Source organism: Salvia hispanica, chromosome 1 (assembly GCF_023119035.1).
Source record: "Salvia hispanica cultivar TCC Black 2014 chromosome 1, UniMelb_Shisp_WGS_1.0, whole genome shotgun sequence".
Lineage (NCBI taxonomy): Eukaryota > Viridiplantae > Streptophyta > Magnoliopsida > Lamiales > Lamiaceae > Salvia > Salvia hispanica.
Window position 1 is genome coordinate 14039709 of NC_062965.1, and position 16963 is coordinate 14056671.

General features: G+C 35.0%; 1 protein-coding gene and 1 non-coding gene across 2 annotated transcripts; one reads left to right on the forward strand and one right to left on the reverse strand.

Annotated features, from left to right (window-relative positions):
- Positions 1-2002: 2002 nt before the first annotated feature.
- LOC125202650 (ribonuclease III domain-containing protein RNC1, chloroplastic-like) lies at positions 2003-5358 on the reverse strand. Its single transcript, XM_048101099.1, has 5 exons — positions 4436-5358; positions 3495-3699; positions 2748-2948; positions 2513-2599; positions 2003-2433 (listed from the first exon to the last, which is right to left on the reverse strand). The coding sequence occupies exons 1-5, from the start codon at positions 5200-5202 to the stop codon at positions 2116-2118; spliced, it is 1578 nt and encodes a 525-aa protein (XP_047957056.1). The 5' UTR covers positions 5203-5358; the 3' UTR covers positions 2003-2115.
- Positions 5359-9346: 3988 nt separating this feature from the next.
- On the forward strand, positions 9347-9418 carry TRNAW-CCA. The gene has a single exon. It is a non-coding gene; the product is annotated as a tRNA-Trp (tRNA).
- Positions 9419-16963: the final 7545 nt, after the last annotated feature.

Consider the following 16963-nt stretch of genomic DNA (forward strand, 5'->3'; position numbering starts at 1 on the left):
TTTTTACTATAATAATAATTTAGAAATTTATTTTACAGAATCAAATAAGGAAATTATATAGGTTCAATTTATGAAATTAAATTAAATCGTCAATTTTTTAATTTAATCTAGAGACCTAGTTATATTTAATACAAACCCATATATAGTCATTGACTCATTGTAGCCAGATTATCCAAATGTGGATAGATAATTAAATAGTAGTAATTCCCAATGTAGCCATGTAATTGAAAGAACACCAAGTCCAATAATTTAATTTATTCAGTTCCAATTTCTAGGCGGCCCAAATATAAAATAAAGAAATGAGCTTAATCTCTAGGAATTATCCTTACTTGCATGCATCTTTCTCTCTATGAACGCTTAATATTCTCAATATAAAATTAGAGTGAATAAGAAATGAAATTTGAGCCACTAGCATTCTTTTAGCGCACATGTTTATAGTGTGAAATTGAAAGATAGTTTAAGGCAGCACGTGAAGGATAAGTAAATGTCACATGGGGGGTCGGCTATAACTTCATGGAAAAAAAAAATTATACTCACCAATTAGTCTAGTCACCATGTTGAATGTTTCGAAGCGAATAAATCAACAAATGGGTGAAAATTATAGAGACACAAGCGTGATCCAATGTTAAATTTAAAGAGAATCAAATTATGCATGTAACTTGGCATAGGGGTTGAGTGATTTATGAGTTTTGGATTCGAATTCATTGTGAGCTGATTTTTAAGTTTCTATTCGTTTGTTTACAAAAAGATATTCAAATTAAAATACGCACGTATATATAAAAGACGTACTGGACTCTTATGTTCGTAGTTGAATGATGATTTGTAAGAAAAGATGAAAAAATGTGCATTAGAGGAGGATATGTATGAAGTTTTAACAGAATATAGTACGCTAATAATAATGGAAACTTACTTGAAAAATCTTAAATTTTGAACAAATTCTGATTTCTTCCACAACTTTGAAAATCAACTGTAAAATACATGGATTTTATCATTTTTCTTAAAAAATCATATTAATAATTCAATCATGTCATTAATTTAAAAACACACATATACCAAATCAACAATATAAAAATAGAAAATTAGAATATTTTATCATGGAAAAACTTAGCAAAATATTAAATTTCGTAGTAATTTTACAACTAAACAGAACTTGATCAAAATTAATAATTTTTCCAACTATTTTTCCCAAAAAATGCCATATCAAAGTATAATCCAACGTGGAGGTATGAATGTCCATTTTATGCATGTATACTTGTTCAACGAAACTTCTCTTCGAAGTATTTTAACGAGTGTCCATGTTGTGCATGATATATAAAGAACATGATGTTAAAATAATAAATATAAATAGACTAACAAAGAGCGTTCAATATTACAGCTGGAAATTTGGGCATTCGAATAATTGTATTGTAAGATGTGATGATCTTCTTAATGTTTTTGGTTTATATAATGGGCCTACAATATCGTGAGGAGTGTGGGCCACAATGGACCATAATTAGTATACTAAGCAACACATAAGCACAATTTACTTTATTATTATATTCGAAATAAAAGTATATTGCATGTAAATTGATGGATCCATTAGCATCAGTTTAATTATTTATAAACGCTTTATGTTAATCAGCATTAATTCTGTTAGACTTCAGATCTAAGGAAGTACTTTAAAAGTACATTTAATAATACACCATTGATTGTTAGTATATGTTCGATTTAAAAATTAAAATACATTGCTCTCATTGAATATCGTTTTCAATGATTTTGTTGGATATAAAGTCGATATCAAAATTTCCACCAAACAAATCTTTCTCGAACCATTTGTAGTTGCTCTATGACACATTTGTATATTTGAGCAAACAATTAAAGCAAAAGTGCAATGCCATTAATGTGTTGTTTGATTAGTATCATCAATTATATCTAGAGAATTAAGACAAAAATTATGAAGGTATAAAAATGGATTAGATAAATTTTTTTGTTCAAATCTGTTCAATTTTCCGAAGTGTAGATAGTTGTGGCAAATTATAATTCATCATCTATAACATGGTCAAAATGTTATCTGTACACGATCTATTTTTGCTAATGAATACATATCACTACTGATTTAAACCATGTCCATCTTGTTCACACGGCCTTTGGCTGTATCTGCTCAAAGTCGAAAACCTCGAACATGAGTCGTCTAACGTCTGGCTTCCCATAAACAGCGTATGCAAGCCCATGGATGGCTTGCTGAACCGAGGTTGTAGCTGGATTTCTGAGCCTCCGGTTGTGCTCATACGAGTCCTGGACCTGATCGCTGTAGATGATGAAACGGTGTAGATACTTCTCCCTCAAGAACTTTCCACAGAACTTGTTCATCAGAAGACAACGGTGCTTCTCCTGCAGCCATTTCCCCGGAGCATCGATATGCTTCATAAGCAACCTCTCGGCCATCACAAGATCCTGCCAGAAAATCTTGTTAAAATGAAGCAACATTGGCAGAGGAAGGGATAACATGTCTTAGTTCTGAAACTCGCGTTACCTGGATCTTCTGACCAACATATTCCAAGCGCTCAAAGCAGAACCGTGGGTGTTCAAACTTGTGTTTTGATGGATGCATGAAACAGAGCTGGGTTGCATTTCAAGTACAATGATGTTAGGTGTAATTCATTTCAAACCGAGCTTGTGTTTTGTAATAACGTCACACGCCTTATCGATAGTTGCACATAAAATCAGTCCAGAGAGCAGCGATGCTACAACAAAGTTGTAAGAAATACCTGCAATCCTAAGCCAAGCTCAATATTCCTTGCTTCTGTTATCTCAGGTATCCGATCCACCATAGCCAAGGGATATCCAAGTGTTCTCATCACTTGAGGTCTACATTCAAAATCCCATATGTTTCCACGGAATCGGTGCATACCAGGTGGCACGCATGCTCTGAAAAGCCTAGGATGAGCAAAAAGGGCATCTTCTGGTGGCTGAAAATAGTTGTTGCATTAAAAGGTATATATGATTAACAAAGATGTTAATAACTAACTTAAACTCATGCCCTGCCATAGTAGATATGGTCATGCCACCTCCAGATTTAAACCACATAAAAAAAAATCAACATATTCAAGTAATTTGTTTATTTTACACATCTTGTTATGGTAATTGGTGAAATGTCAAATGACATGAAATTTGCGATCAAATCGACATTTACTTCTGGCACTTACTATCATACCTTCAGAACTCAAAACTCATTTCCCACTATTGACTACAGGCCATGAATGTAAACTTTTTGCTTTTGACAGTATCGAGTAGTTCGTGTCTCATAGGAATGACATTTTTCATTTGCAAGTAGGAGTGTTGTATGTAAAGTAATGGTGTGAATAGATCAGGAAAATTGCACAGGACAATGTAGTGGAACTCTCTTTGAAGATAGAGGAAGAATCAATTATTGTAATTCTTCATGAAAATCTTAATAGTTCCTCACTAGAAGATCAGTAAAAAGTTAAACAAATAAGAAGGGAAGAAGCAATTACCCTATAAGCAGCAACATCTTGCCAACTGAGTTTTCGGTTATCAAACTCAACAGATACATAGTCTATATCTTCAAGCTGTCTCCTCAATTTAGGCTGGCAGTCTTCAGCCTCCGGGTCAAGCCCAAACACTTCAAAGAGAACACGATATACTTCTGGCATTCCAAAACACAGATATATTGCTCCAAACAACGCCCAGAACACAGATCTACCAAACGAATATCACCAACCCCGTCAGAACTTAAAATAACTAGTTAACTAAATTAATAACCCTACTACTCACAAGAAGCGGTGCTTTAATACAAACTACAATAACAGGTCCATACTTTATACAATACACGAAGTTGATTAATGAGAGATGATACTATTGAAATTGTCAAGGTCATGAACATCAGAGTGCAAGCAGAATATCATAGTTCCAATACAAAATACCAGAACACTCAGGCAGAAGAAAAATCATACGCAGGATACAATGTGAATAAAGAGTTTAGCAAGACCACAAGCAACTAGATTGTCCACTTCTAATTCTATACTACAAGCAATAGGGCAAAGGGCTATAGTATGAGTTTCTTTCCCTAGAATTGAAAACCAAACGTGACTTCATCGAACAATACCAACTTGATCACTTAACGATATCAGTGCAATGAAACCTTGCATACTAAATAAACAATGATGAACTTAAACCTTTTAATATGAGCAATTGCATTGCACAGAATGCTGCCAACATCAACTCTACGAATTCTATAAGGGATCACAAGATGCAGACGGCACACTAATGATTCACTCAGCAGCAACTTAAAGCAATCCATTCCCCTCTCACGTTATTCAGTTAAAAACCATCACAGAAATGTAGTACTGACAACTTATTATTTGAAGAACTCAATCAACAAATCACATTCATTCTTTCCCAAAAACATACAATTTAACCAGGAAAAGTGACATACTTCACTGGAGGCTCCCGGTCTTTGCGAAGGAGCCTGTCCATATCATCATACTGGAAAACCAAATTCTGCAAGCTAGCAGCTTTAATCCACTTAGGCAAAAACCTCTTCCCAATCAAAGCATACACCCTCTCCCTCATCGGCCCCGGAGACTCCCTCGGATAGCGCTGCAAGAAGAACTCACACAGCGCCAGCTCCAGCACATACTGTCCCAAAAACAACAACCTCGAATGCCCCGACCTCACATGCCTCACATTAGTCCTCTCACAGTGCGGATGCTGAAACGCCAAATACAGCAAGGAATCAAACTGCTTAGCCGGATTATCGTCTCCGTAGCTATCCGAGGGCTCCAAGGGATAACCCAGCGCCTGCTTGGCCTCCAGCAAATACTCGTCCATCCACGTTCTGTCGGCATTGTTCAATCGCTGCGAAGGGAGGCAAGAGCTGAGCAAAGGGAAGGACTTTAGCGATAATTGGGGGCTGTTGAGGAATCTCTCGGCTAATCTCTTGTCATCTAATGGCGGTTTGAGGATGAATCTTTTTGGGGGCGCCCTTTTCTTGGGGGAGACTACTTTCTTGCGCTCGGCCAACTCTTTGAGGAGGCGTTGGGGGCTGTTTTGAGGGAGCTCGGCGGAGGCGACGGCTGAAATGTGGAGATTAGGTTGGGTTTTGGGGATTTTGAAGTGGGTTTGGAAGGGGAAGAGAGTGAGTGAGGAGGAGAAAGAGAGGTCTATTTTGGTGTGCGGTGTGAAAGATGAAGATAAATCCATTGGTTTAGATGGATGGATGATGGAATTGGATTTCTATGAGAAATTGAAGTGGATTGGGGAAGCCATTGATGGAGGTTTTAGCAGGGTTTCTGCTGCGGAGTTAGAGATAAGGAACGGAATTGCAATTTTGTGAATAGATGGAATGCGTATAACTAATTTTCAAGAGTCCTAAAACTGGACCACATTTTAGCAACCAATGTTGATACAAGTGTGCAATAGAACTCAACAATTCAGTTTGTTATACTGTTCTTGGTGGGCTGATCATCCAATTATGTAAATGAAACAAGATCATGCATTCTTTATCCTATTTAGGCACAAGCTTCTCAAAATGGATTCAACTACTCTTGTCCAATGCTGCCAAATAAAATTCGCTATGAATTAGGATTTGAATTTCTAATTGCTAAATAAAATTCGCTTTAGATTAGGATTTTAAGTTTAGAACCTTCCTGTGTCACATATGCTCACTTGTGCTATAAGTTAGTTCTCTATGTATTTGTCGCATTGTAGAAACAAGTAAGCAGAAGCAAAACTCACCAACAAACAAATCAACACTGAAATTACCATTAGGTTAAAGAGTATTGAACAATATTGAGGTTCATGTTTGTTTACGTAAATTCATTTATACATTGTAAAATAAGATCTTTAATCATTACTTTATAACATCAATACTACCAGAACTTATTCACAAAACTAGCAAAATATTGAACATTAATAAAGTGACAGTGGTATTTGGAACATTCATTAAAATGATTTATTTTAATAACAATTACTTTTGACACCATCAATTTAATTATTAGAGTAAATACTTTTCATAAGATCACTTTATGCATAAAACAAATAATTTTTTCTTGTTTGTCAAATGATTTCAACTATTACTTGCTAAACAAAAATCAGTTTTTTATTAATTTATCTTCACATACACCACTCTCAAGAAATTATTACTACTCCCTCTATTCCGTAGCAGTAGAGACGTTTCTTTCCGTTGCGACTGTAACAATGGCTGGAGACAACATCTCTCATTACGAAGCCACTAGTAAAAAAGCAACAGAAGGTTACTTTTTTCTTGCTGTGATTGTCACCGGCAATCGAAACAAAAACATTATCATCATCATCTATGGGACGGAGGGAATATAAAGAAGCTTGGATTTATAAATTTAACGCAAGTCTAACAAGAGAAAAGAGTAGACAATAAGTGAATGCGTGGTGTGAGTAATAGACTGCATTTACGAAGATGAGTCTTGTCAAGAAGGAGACTAAATTTCATTGGAGTATTCGATATGGTAACAATATGGATTTTTGCCGAAAATCTTCGGTAATTTTGCCGAAAATCGGTATATACTTATAACCGAAAACCCTAGTCTCTCATAAATAATAATGACTCTAAAAATTATCTTGTCACACGAATCTGGCGAGTCCGGTGGTTGCGACTGTAACAGTGGCTGGAGACAACATCTCTCATTACGAAGCCACTAGTAAAGAGAGTAACATAATGTTACTTTTTTTCTTGCCAAGCAAGTGATTGCCACCGGCAACCGAAACAAAAACATCATCATCATCATCATTATGTATAGACAAAAACAGCATGATCGTTGTGTTTAACTAGATTCAAAGCTTTCTTCCAACGATTAGCAGGCAAACTGCACACCAAAATCATACGATGTTAAGATAAAGATAATAAGACAAGTGATACAAAGTCGTCAAGTCACCAGCAACATCGGTAGTCCAAAGGAATGCAGGAAAGTGGTTTACGGTGACTTGTTCTCAGATATAGACCTATCTGGCTCTTGACTAGATAAACGAGTAATATCCTCATCTATAGAACATAAAATCAGTCCAAATTGGCAATATTCACTAGCTGGACAGTGAATGCATGGTGTGAAAAGGAATCCAATGGCCTCATCAAAGAAGTACTCCCATGAAATTTAGTCTCCTTCTTGACAAGACTCATCTTTGTAAATGCAGTCTATTACTCCCCCGTTCCATAAAAGTATGTACACTTTTCATTTCCGTCGGTCCCATAAAAATATGAGCGTTTCCATTTATGGAAAGTTGTCCTTAACTCATTACCAATATACATTAATATATTTACAATTTATACCATTATGGTCTATCATTACAACTCATTAAACATTAATGATAGTGTATGTGTTTACACTACTTTATTTATCCTTCTCATCTCTCTCTTACTTTACCCATTATGCATTAATTCACGTGTAATTTTAAACGTCCATATTATTATGGGACGAAGAGAATATAAAGAAACTTGGATTGATAAATTTGACGCTAAGTCTAACAAAAGAAAAATGTAGACAATAAGTTAATGCGTGGTGTGAAAAGGAATCAAATGGCCTCATCAAAGAAATACTCCCATGAAATTTAGTCTCTTTCTTGACAAGACTCATCTTCGTAAATGCAGTCTATTACTCTCACCATACCATAAAAGTATGTACACTTTTCATTTCCACCGGTCCCATAAAAATATGAGCGATTTTCATTTATGGAAAGTTGTCCCTAACTCATTTCAATATACATTAATTTATTTACAATTTATACCATTATGACTCATTATTACAACTCATTAAACATTAATGATAGTGTATGTGGGTCCCACTATCCATTTACACTACTTTAACCATCCTTCTCATTTCTCTCTTACTCTATCCATTGTGCATTAATTCTCGTGTTATTTCGAATGTCCATATTTTTATGGGACGGAAGGAATATAAAGAAACTTGGATTGATAAATTCGACGCAAGTCTAACAAGAGATGTCGACTTTAATTTTAGTTTTGATTGGAGCACTACATAAGACTAGTTTAAATTATTTATGCTTATAAAATACTCCCTCCGTCCACCAAATGTTGTCCATATTTGATTCGATGCAAAATTTAAGAAATGTGAAGAAAACATGTGAATTTTATATATTAGTTTTATAATAAAATGGAAGTGTAACGAATTAGTGATATCCACTTATAAAAATGGAAAACAAATAAACAAATATGAACAGACCAAAATAACAAATATGAATAATATTTGATAGACCAAGGGAGTAATATATTAGCTACACGCCTTTCATATGTTCAAAACATGTGCATATTCAAAATCATAGGTATTATAAACTAGAAGATAAAGAAATGAAAAAATGTTTTCACTTTTAGCATTTATCAAGTTTCTTATTTATTTGACCGCATCTTATTAATTGGCCGAAAATATAAAAGTCCGATATTTAAAGAAAAGAAGTGTCATTATAATTTTAGTGCAAAATTATTATATGGGTATTAATCGTTTAAAGTTATATTCGTCCGCAATAATTATAGGTGGTTGAAAACAACCATTATCATTATTACAAATTCCAACAGACACTTCATCATAGCATTTAATTTAGAAATAATTGCCTCCAAGACCACAAAGTTTGTAGCAATTCTTTGTTCGTCTTACCTTTCAAAATTTTATTAAAAAATCATAGTTTTTAATTTTCTAGATTTCCAATGGATTTCAATTTCAAAAATGACGTGGCAACTAAAATATTAATTTCTTTTTAATAAAATTGTTAAAGAAGTAAACATTGGACCTTCCCTCTCTACCCTTTCCACGCCACTCTTCTCTTTTTTCTTCCCCTCTCAAATATTAGGTAAAAACACATTGCACCTTCCCTTGCTTCAGCACAATGAAGTAATGGGGGTATGAGGGCTTAAACCGAACCACTTTATCTAGTGGGTTATAGGGGTTTAAGCCCCAACCATGTTATTTTTTTTATTTTTTTTATTTTTATTATGATGTCAAATGCAATCAAATTTGATGTAAATTGTTATGTAATAGCATTTTTTTATTATTCTAATTTACCTAAAGCAAATACAATTTGTAATAAAATTTTGAACAGAATTTCTATCGATTTTTTTTTCTAGGTCCGATCTTGCGTGGATCTATATTAGTTCAACATGGAAGTGTATATTATTTCAAAATGAATCTGTATTTCATTCAACATGGATATGTATGAACATGTATTTTCAGTCTTTGTTAAAACTCTTAATTGTCGATTTCAGTTTATGTGCCCATAAAATATTATACTTACTCAAATAGTAGTACTCGCGAGAAATTTGTTACCTATATGTTATAAATAACTAGGAGTCGAAGATGCATACCAAGGATCCGTGGCGCAATGGTAGCGCGTCTGACTCCAGATCAGAAGGTTGCGTGTTCGATTCACGTCGGGTTCAAATCTCCCGATTTCAGATCCTTATTTTTTTAAAAAAACTATTTGGTTATGGGATTGCAATTTCACAGAAAATAATTCAAACTAGTGACGATCAAATACGACTACATTAATAAATTACTAACAAAGATCAATGAAATTATAACATAAATTCAAAATTAGAAAGAATTCAACATTATTTGTGCAACACTTAATGTCCATTTTATAGAACCTGACACGCAAGCAAGTCGCACGGACGAGCACAGCACGTGTACATATATAGCAAGCTATGGCATCACATTATGCAATTTCATTTGTATGTGAATGGGAAGTGGATTTCCTCAAGATTGGTCGTTAATGACAGATGATGCTAAGATTATTCAATACATGACGTTACTTTAGGCGTAGTTCATGTATACTAGTATGTAGTAGTATTTTTTGTCTTGGTGGAGGGAGGATTTCTTGAATTCTCGATTGAAATTCTTCATTTTTGAGGTTTGTGTTCGTTGAATTATTAGATCAGAAGCCATGAGTGGAGACGCGGCGAAGCTCTTCTGGCTCCAACCACACACTGAGATCATCCCTCACCTAGAATGTATGTATGACAAAGCAATAAGGACATTCTTGGTGGTCTCAATGTCAAGTAACTTGATAGAATATGTTTTCTCCAACATGATAATCTGATCTAGTTATGGATTAGGATTTGGTTATTTATTGATCACTATACTATATATAATGTCAATTTATTGGTCTGGGGGGCACGCACGTCGCACGGACGCTACACAACAGAGGGTAGGAAATCGGTATCGCGTAATCTTGAAGCCTCCTCTTTGATGGTTTAGAGTTTAGGTGACCAAGACTAAAATATGTGACAGTTGTTTATATATTTCTATTTTGATAATATGTAGGAATGAATGAAATCTGCATCGACCAGAAGTTAACTGTGAATCAATTGACCCTGTATCCATGGCCCAAATAATCTCAGAAGGAGGAACCAAAGAAGGAAGAGGCGAAGGAGGAGGAAGCTAAGGAAGAACCCAAGAAAGAAGAGGCTATAATGAAGAAAGAAAAATAACCCGCATACACAATTTTTGTGGACTCGCCACAACCTATTATTTAGAAGAAAGCACAGCCTAAAGGTGTTGTATCCATAGTTTGATGATGATATATATATAAATGTTGTTTACAAAAAATGAAAATGTAATATAGTGCATTATATATATTTTTATTTTAAAAAACGTTTAAATCAATATAAATTTACTTAAAAAAGAAAAAAAACATGTATTAAGATGTCCCACTATTATCTCATGACATGTAAAGATACTACAATGGCCAATCGCCAATCTTAGTAAGTCATCCAGACAAAATTCTGCAACAAAAAAGTATCGATACTGGTCAAATCTCAGCACCATATCGTCATATCGATACTGGTCAAATCTCAGCACCATATCGTCATATTATATTTAATTTAGCCATATCTCCAATTCTCAAAAAACCAAGTATATTTGTAAAATTGAATTAGCTAGAAGGTCTATAAAAGGAGAACCCCTAACCATAAATTCTCACCGCTTTCATCTCTCACAAAATAGCAATTTCTCATCCCTCACCACCTTTTCCAAATAATTAGGAATATTCACCAAAGAAAATTAATGAAAACCCCTTTTTTTTATCACACTGAGACGGATCTCTTCTGGCTTTATAAGTGTGATAAAAAGGGGTTTTCTCTCTTGCATTATCACTATCTTCGCATTTCACTTGCACGATTATGTGCTTCGCACGGACGAGCACGTGTACACGGTACATATATACAATAATATACCAATATATATAGAAAATCTTAAAGCAAGCAACAACTTTGATAAGACCATCCTTGACCAGCAAAGCTGCAGTTAACGCGATAGAGGAGCTCGAGCTTGTGATATTTAATGCTCAAACAGCTGCCCGAGCAGGTGCAATGCAGCCCCAAAGTTAGAGAAGAGAAGCTAAGTTAGGTTTTTCTTGTCATTGTTACAATTTTAAGATTAGCATGGAATCGAGCTTCTTGTAAGGTGGACAAATAGACTTGTATTTGTAAGCATGCATTGACTAGGCAGACATAACTCTCCTATAAGGAACTTCAAAAAAAGGAACTAGCCGTGGCCACATAATCTCAGTCGGGCAAGCCAAAGACCCTGAGAAGCCGAAGAAGGAGGGACCAAAGAAGGAAGCTAAGGAAGAAGCCAAGAAATTGCATAATGTGATGGCATTAATAGGCCAGCATAACTTGCTATATCAGTATATATATATATATATCTATATATATATATATATATATATATATATGTGTGTGTGTACACGTGCTCGTCCGTGCAACTTGTTGTGTCAAGACCTATAAAATGTGATTTGTAATACATTTGGTAGATTAGTATATTTGCTTGTCAATTGAAAAAATTCCAATTACATCTGTCTCTGTATCTCATGGGCTTGAGGAGTTGATTAGTCAATCTCATGCCCGAGCAACTGCAGCTTCAAAGTTAGAGAAAAGAAGCTAAGTTGGGGTTTTTCTAGTCATTGGCACAATTTTAAGATTAACATTATAAGGTGCTTAGAGAAGCGAATTGTGATTTATGAGCGAATCAAAGACCGAGCATGGAATCAAGCTTCTTGTAAGGTGTCTTCACCGGACAAATAGATTTGTAGTATTTGTATAAGATGTAGGAAAGCATGCTTGGACAAGGCAGACATATTAACTCTCCTATTTTTTTTATTTGTTTGTACACATATTTTTTACCATGAGATGGTAATTCTCAGTGGAATTGAATTTTAAACCCGCATCATCAGAACCTGAGTTTCTATGGTGAACTACCTTCTCACGAGTAATCCCATCCACCTCTTTCTTGATCAAATCAATTTCGTCAATCAAAGTCCGCGGATCTTGATAGAAGTGAATGCAACTGATTTGTTCATCAACACCAATATCAGTTGCTGAATGATGTCAATTATATAGGACTCAATCACATCCTCAGCTGTATGAGTTGCATCTCCAATATTCATACTGCAATATTCAAAACCTATAAATAATTTACTATACACTTACAAATCACAATAATAATTAAATACTCCGTAATATGTATGGAAAATAAATAGGTAGCATCTTTCCAAGTTAAAATAACCAATAGAGCTTGCTTAAGCATGTTGAAAAAATCTACTCACTCATCTGGCTTTTGGGTTCTCTTCTTTGGAGGGTTTTTGCTGAATGGTGGAATGTTTTGTCAAAGAACGTAAGCACATTCTACCTTCACAAAAGCAATCCTATTTCACTGAACTATCAAGCTGCCATGCCACTAACAAGGCTCACATCGATGAGGGGATAAACGGATGTGAGCCTTGTTAGAAAGTGTTTTCGACGTCATATACTCATTTACTAATAAGCATATGCTATCAAATATTTAACTTAATTTGTTTCTTATAGTAACTGAATCAAACATTCACTCAGAAAAAATAATTGAAATAAGTTTAAAATTAGAAACAATCAATTACATGTGGCACACACATCGCACGGATGCTACACGTGTACATATATATAGAAATATTGAAAGCATTGCTATATACAGGTAGATAGTCAAGACCTATAAAATAACTTCATATATATTAAGTAGTGATTAATAAATAACCATATGCTCCCCATATGCAGCTTCTGAAGCTGCTTTTTGGTGCTCATGTGAATACTTTGTTATGACAAATAATATAAGTTTAAGAAGTAGTGTTTATGGAATAAATATTTACAAATTAAATCGTGATCTTGAAACACCTGATTCTTTATCTCCTCAAGTTTTCTAGTGTAAAAATGGTGAGGCAAAGACGAGCCATCCTCCCAACTATAATATTAATACACATTCACTTTGGGGGATGTGCCAAATTCTTCCAGTTCATCCTTGTCTTCCACAATATAAACCTAAGAAACAAAGAAAATGATAGATGATCTCGGGCAGCGGATTGAGCATTCACTGTCAAACAACAACACACCTAGAAAATACACATAATCAATTTATTAATTAATTCAATCATTCTAGAGATTCACGCCTTATGATACTTTTACAGTGAATGAAAAGTCGTGCAGCCGCAACTCACCAACTAGGGTCAAGGCGATGTGTAGAATATAAATTTTTCATCTTTAACTTTTTTAAATTGAGAAAAAATTATATCTGGAGTTATGTTGGTACAAGAGAGGGCTTGCTCTCCTACGTTAGCACTATCTTCGCATTTCACTTGCACGATTATGTGCTTTACACATAATTATATACTTTCATAACTTAACAATTACAACTGCATGCATCATTTCTACACTTCACTTAACATTATATATGGATTAAATTTTAAAAGTTTATTTTATTTTATTTTATATTTTAGTAATTGTGAATATTTATATATTCTTAGTAAATTGTGAATAACTGAAAAATAAAACTTTTATTAAAAATTATTAGTATATTTAGTAATTGTGAATATGTATATATTCTTGATTCGTTCAATTTTATATCAGAAGCCATGGTGGAGACGCGGCGAAGCTCTTCTGGCTCCAAGCACACACTGACTGATCCCTCACTTAGAATGTATGTATGATGAAGCAATAAGGACATTCTTGGTGGTCTCTGTAACAGCCCGCCCTCCTAGGGTACAATAAATGCGGCGACTGCTACCAAAACGGACTTAAAAGAATTTAACATAGGCTAGGGTTTCATTTAAAGAGGCTTGACCTAAGTATTAAACGAGCTATCAGAGTCGCAAGTCAAAGGTTTAATCAAGAGAAATAAATGAAGGATAAATACTATAAAGTATGATCAAAACTGAAGGGTTCAATTAATCCCAATGATATCAAAAGATGTCTCAATATTCTAAAACGAAAGGAACAAGTGCAAAATATCCAAAAAATACTAAAGTGTTTCAAAGAAAATTCAGCAGAAAACGGCCAAGAGAAAGTGCAGCTATGTATGAAGACACAACTACGCTTGAAGTTTAAAACATCCATCTTAATTAGTTAACATGCTCAACACTCGCCACCGCTCGTCGCCATTCAACCTGCACATAAGGAAAACACATGCAGGGCTGAGTATTTTGAAATACTCAGTGAGCTCGTTGCCAAAACATTTTATAAGTTATGCCACCCTAACCATAGTGAACTCGAGGTTTTACAATTATCAAAATAAATATTCAACGAGTATCACACAAATATTTTCTTAGACTGGCCAGTCAAACATCTCCCCGCTTTCTCATCAATATCCACAATCACAATCTCAATCACAATCACAATCTTTCCATAGTGCGACGAAAGTGTGGCCACACTTTTCGCCCACGAGATCGGCCGACTAGCAAGGACGGCTCCCGATCCCACCGTGTACACAGCCTGGTAGGGTTTGCGGTCCGTACTCAGACCCGAATTCGTTTATACGTATCCATAGCCATTGTAGCCTAATGGAGCGTACTCACAAACTAGGCATCAGGCACACATCATCACAACAAAACAGACATAGGCATGGCATAACAGTTAAACCACCCTTATCTCTCCACTTTCATAAATTTGCAACATAAAAGAGTTTGAGAATAAAGCCCACCTCGATTGCTTAGATTTCACGTATGTTCTTTCCTTTGTTATCCTGCTTCGCAACCGAGGTTTCACCTTTTAATCACATAGGCATATATCACAAATCAGATTTAACACGAACTCCTAACTCATGCATGTCTCAACGCTTTCCCTTTTCCCATCGATTTATCTTAACATCATCAATCAAGGCCATGTTCATCACATAAGTTCCATTCACATCTCAACTCTAGATCTAACATCAATATATGTCACACAAGAGTATTTTGCCAACATACACACAACACACACGCAACACGCACACACACACGCAACACACACATATGCATACATATTTCCATATCCCCTTTATCCCACTTTCACTCAAACAAGATGCATGAGGGTTCAAGAATACCGATTAATCGGTTAGAAAGAAGAGGAATCGAGTAGAAAGAAGAAGATTAATATGAGGATACCTTTTTGAGAAAAACGAACGGTAGAAACGAAGTAAAGACTTTGTTCTTCAAAAATCTTGAGGCTCAAACTCTATTTCTTCTCAAAGGATGGAGGATTATTGGAGAAAAGTAGAAGAAAATTGAGAGAGTGTGGAGAAGAGAGAGAGAGGCGAAAATTATGGAGTAGGGGGCGAAAATTATGTGATGGCTAGGGTTAGGTTTTTGGCTCCTTATTTATAGAGTTCAATAAGATCTTTAGGTAATTAAATAGGATATTTGGAAAGATCTTATTCTACACAATAAAATATTGTGGAGTAGGGAAAAAGAAATAAAAATAAGATCTAGGGTTTCAAGGCATGTAGGTTTCGAAAATTGTGGCTTCTAATTAGCCAAGATTTCGTTTGGTATATTTTACGGAGTATAATAAAATATTACGGAGCAAAATAAAAATAAGAATTCTCCCAACTAGGGATTGAAATAGACGTGTATTTAGCCTTTTAAATAAGGAAGGGATTTTGAATATTAACTAAAATAAGATATGACAAGATCTTTTTGAGGTATGGTAAGATTTACTAGAATATTTGATTTTAGGTATGGAAGGAAATCCATAAGGAATCAATTAAACAAGCAAAATAATATTTCCTTCCCTACATGGGTGATTTTCGAAAATCACCTAGGAAATAAGGGGCTCGATTTTTCTCAACAAAATAAGGAATAATTGGGTTTTGGATTTAATTTGGATAAATATCCCAAGAATTAAATTAAATCCGGAAAAATAGAATTCTCTCTTCAAAGAGTGAAGGGGTTCGAAAATCTCAAGAATTAGGTGGCTAGTATTTATGGAAATTTTCCCTAATATTCTCACACACCCTTAAACAAATAATTCACCTCATAATTCCTTTAATTCAAAATTTACATGCCACGTCATATATTCAACAAGTTTGACTTTTCAAACTCCAACGCAGCCCTAGACACAACTCGGTCATAGAAACTCATGCAATAAATTCATTCATCGTTTAATTCACGTCTCCCACGTCATCAAAATTAGGGCTCGAAAAAGCGGGGTGTTACAGTCTCACTGTTAGTTAACGCAATAGAATATTATTTCCCCAACAATTCCTGAGTGAGGTTTTCTCCAACATGATAATTTGATCTAGTTATGCATTAGGATTTGGTTATTTATTGGTCCGGTCACGCACGTTGCACGGACGCTACACCTACTTGTACATTTATGTTATGAAATTCCATAAAATTAGAGGGTAGGAAATCGCTATCGCGTAATCTTGAAGCGATGGTTTGTAGGAATGGATTAAATCTCCATCGACCTAAGGGGAAAGATTTTAACTGTGATTGGAACAGTTGAGTGAGTCTGTATCATGGCGCACATAATCTCAGAAAGAGGAACCAAAGAAGGAAGAAGAAAGAGGCTAAGAAGGAGGAAGTCAAGGAAGAAGCAAAAAAAGGAAGAGCCTAAAAAGGAGGAGGAAGAAAAGAAGCCGGAAATGATGCAGATGATCAGCACTGCATTGCCGTATTGGCCATACTTGACCACTTACTACCC

What these genes read in the sequence shown, in the direction of transcription:
- LOC125202650 (XM_048101099.1), bottom strand. Translation starts at nt 5,202, where the DNA reads ATGGATTTATCTTCATCTTTCACACCGCACACCAAAATAGACCTCTCT. An exon ending in GACCGGGAGCCTCCAGTGAA is followed by an intron (nt 3,700 to 4,435) that starts GTATGTCACTTT and finishes TTCGTTTGGTAG; the next exon opens with ATCTGTGTTCTGGGCGTTGT. An exon ending in ATGTTGGTCAGAAGATCCAG is followed by an intron (nt 2,434 to 2,512) that starts GTAACGCGAGTT and finishes ATTTTCTGGCAG; the next exon opens with GATCTTGTGATGGCCGAGAG.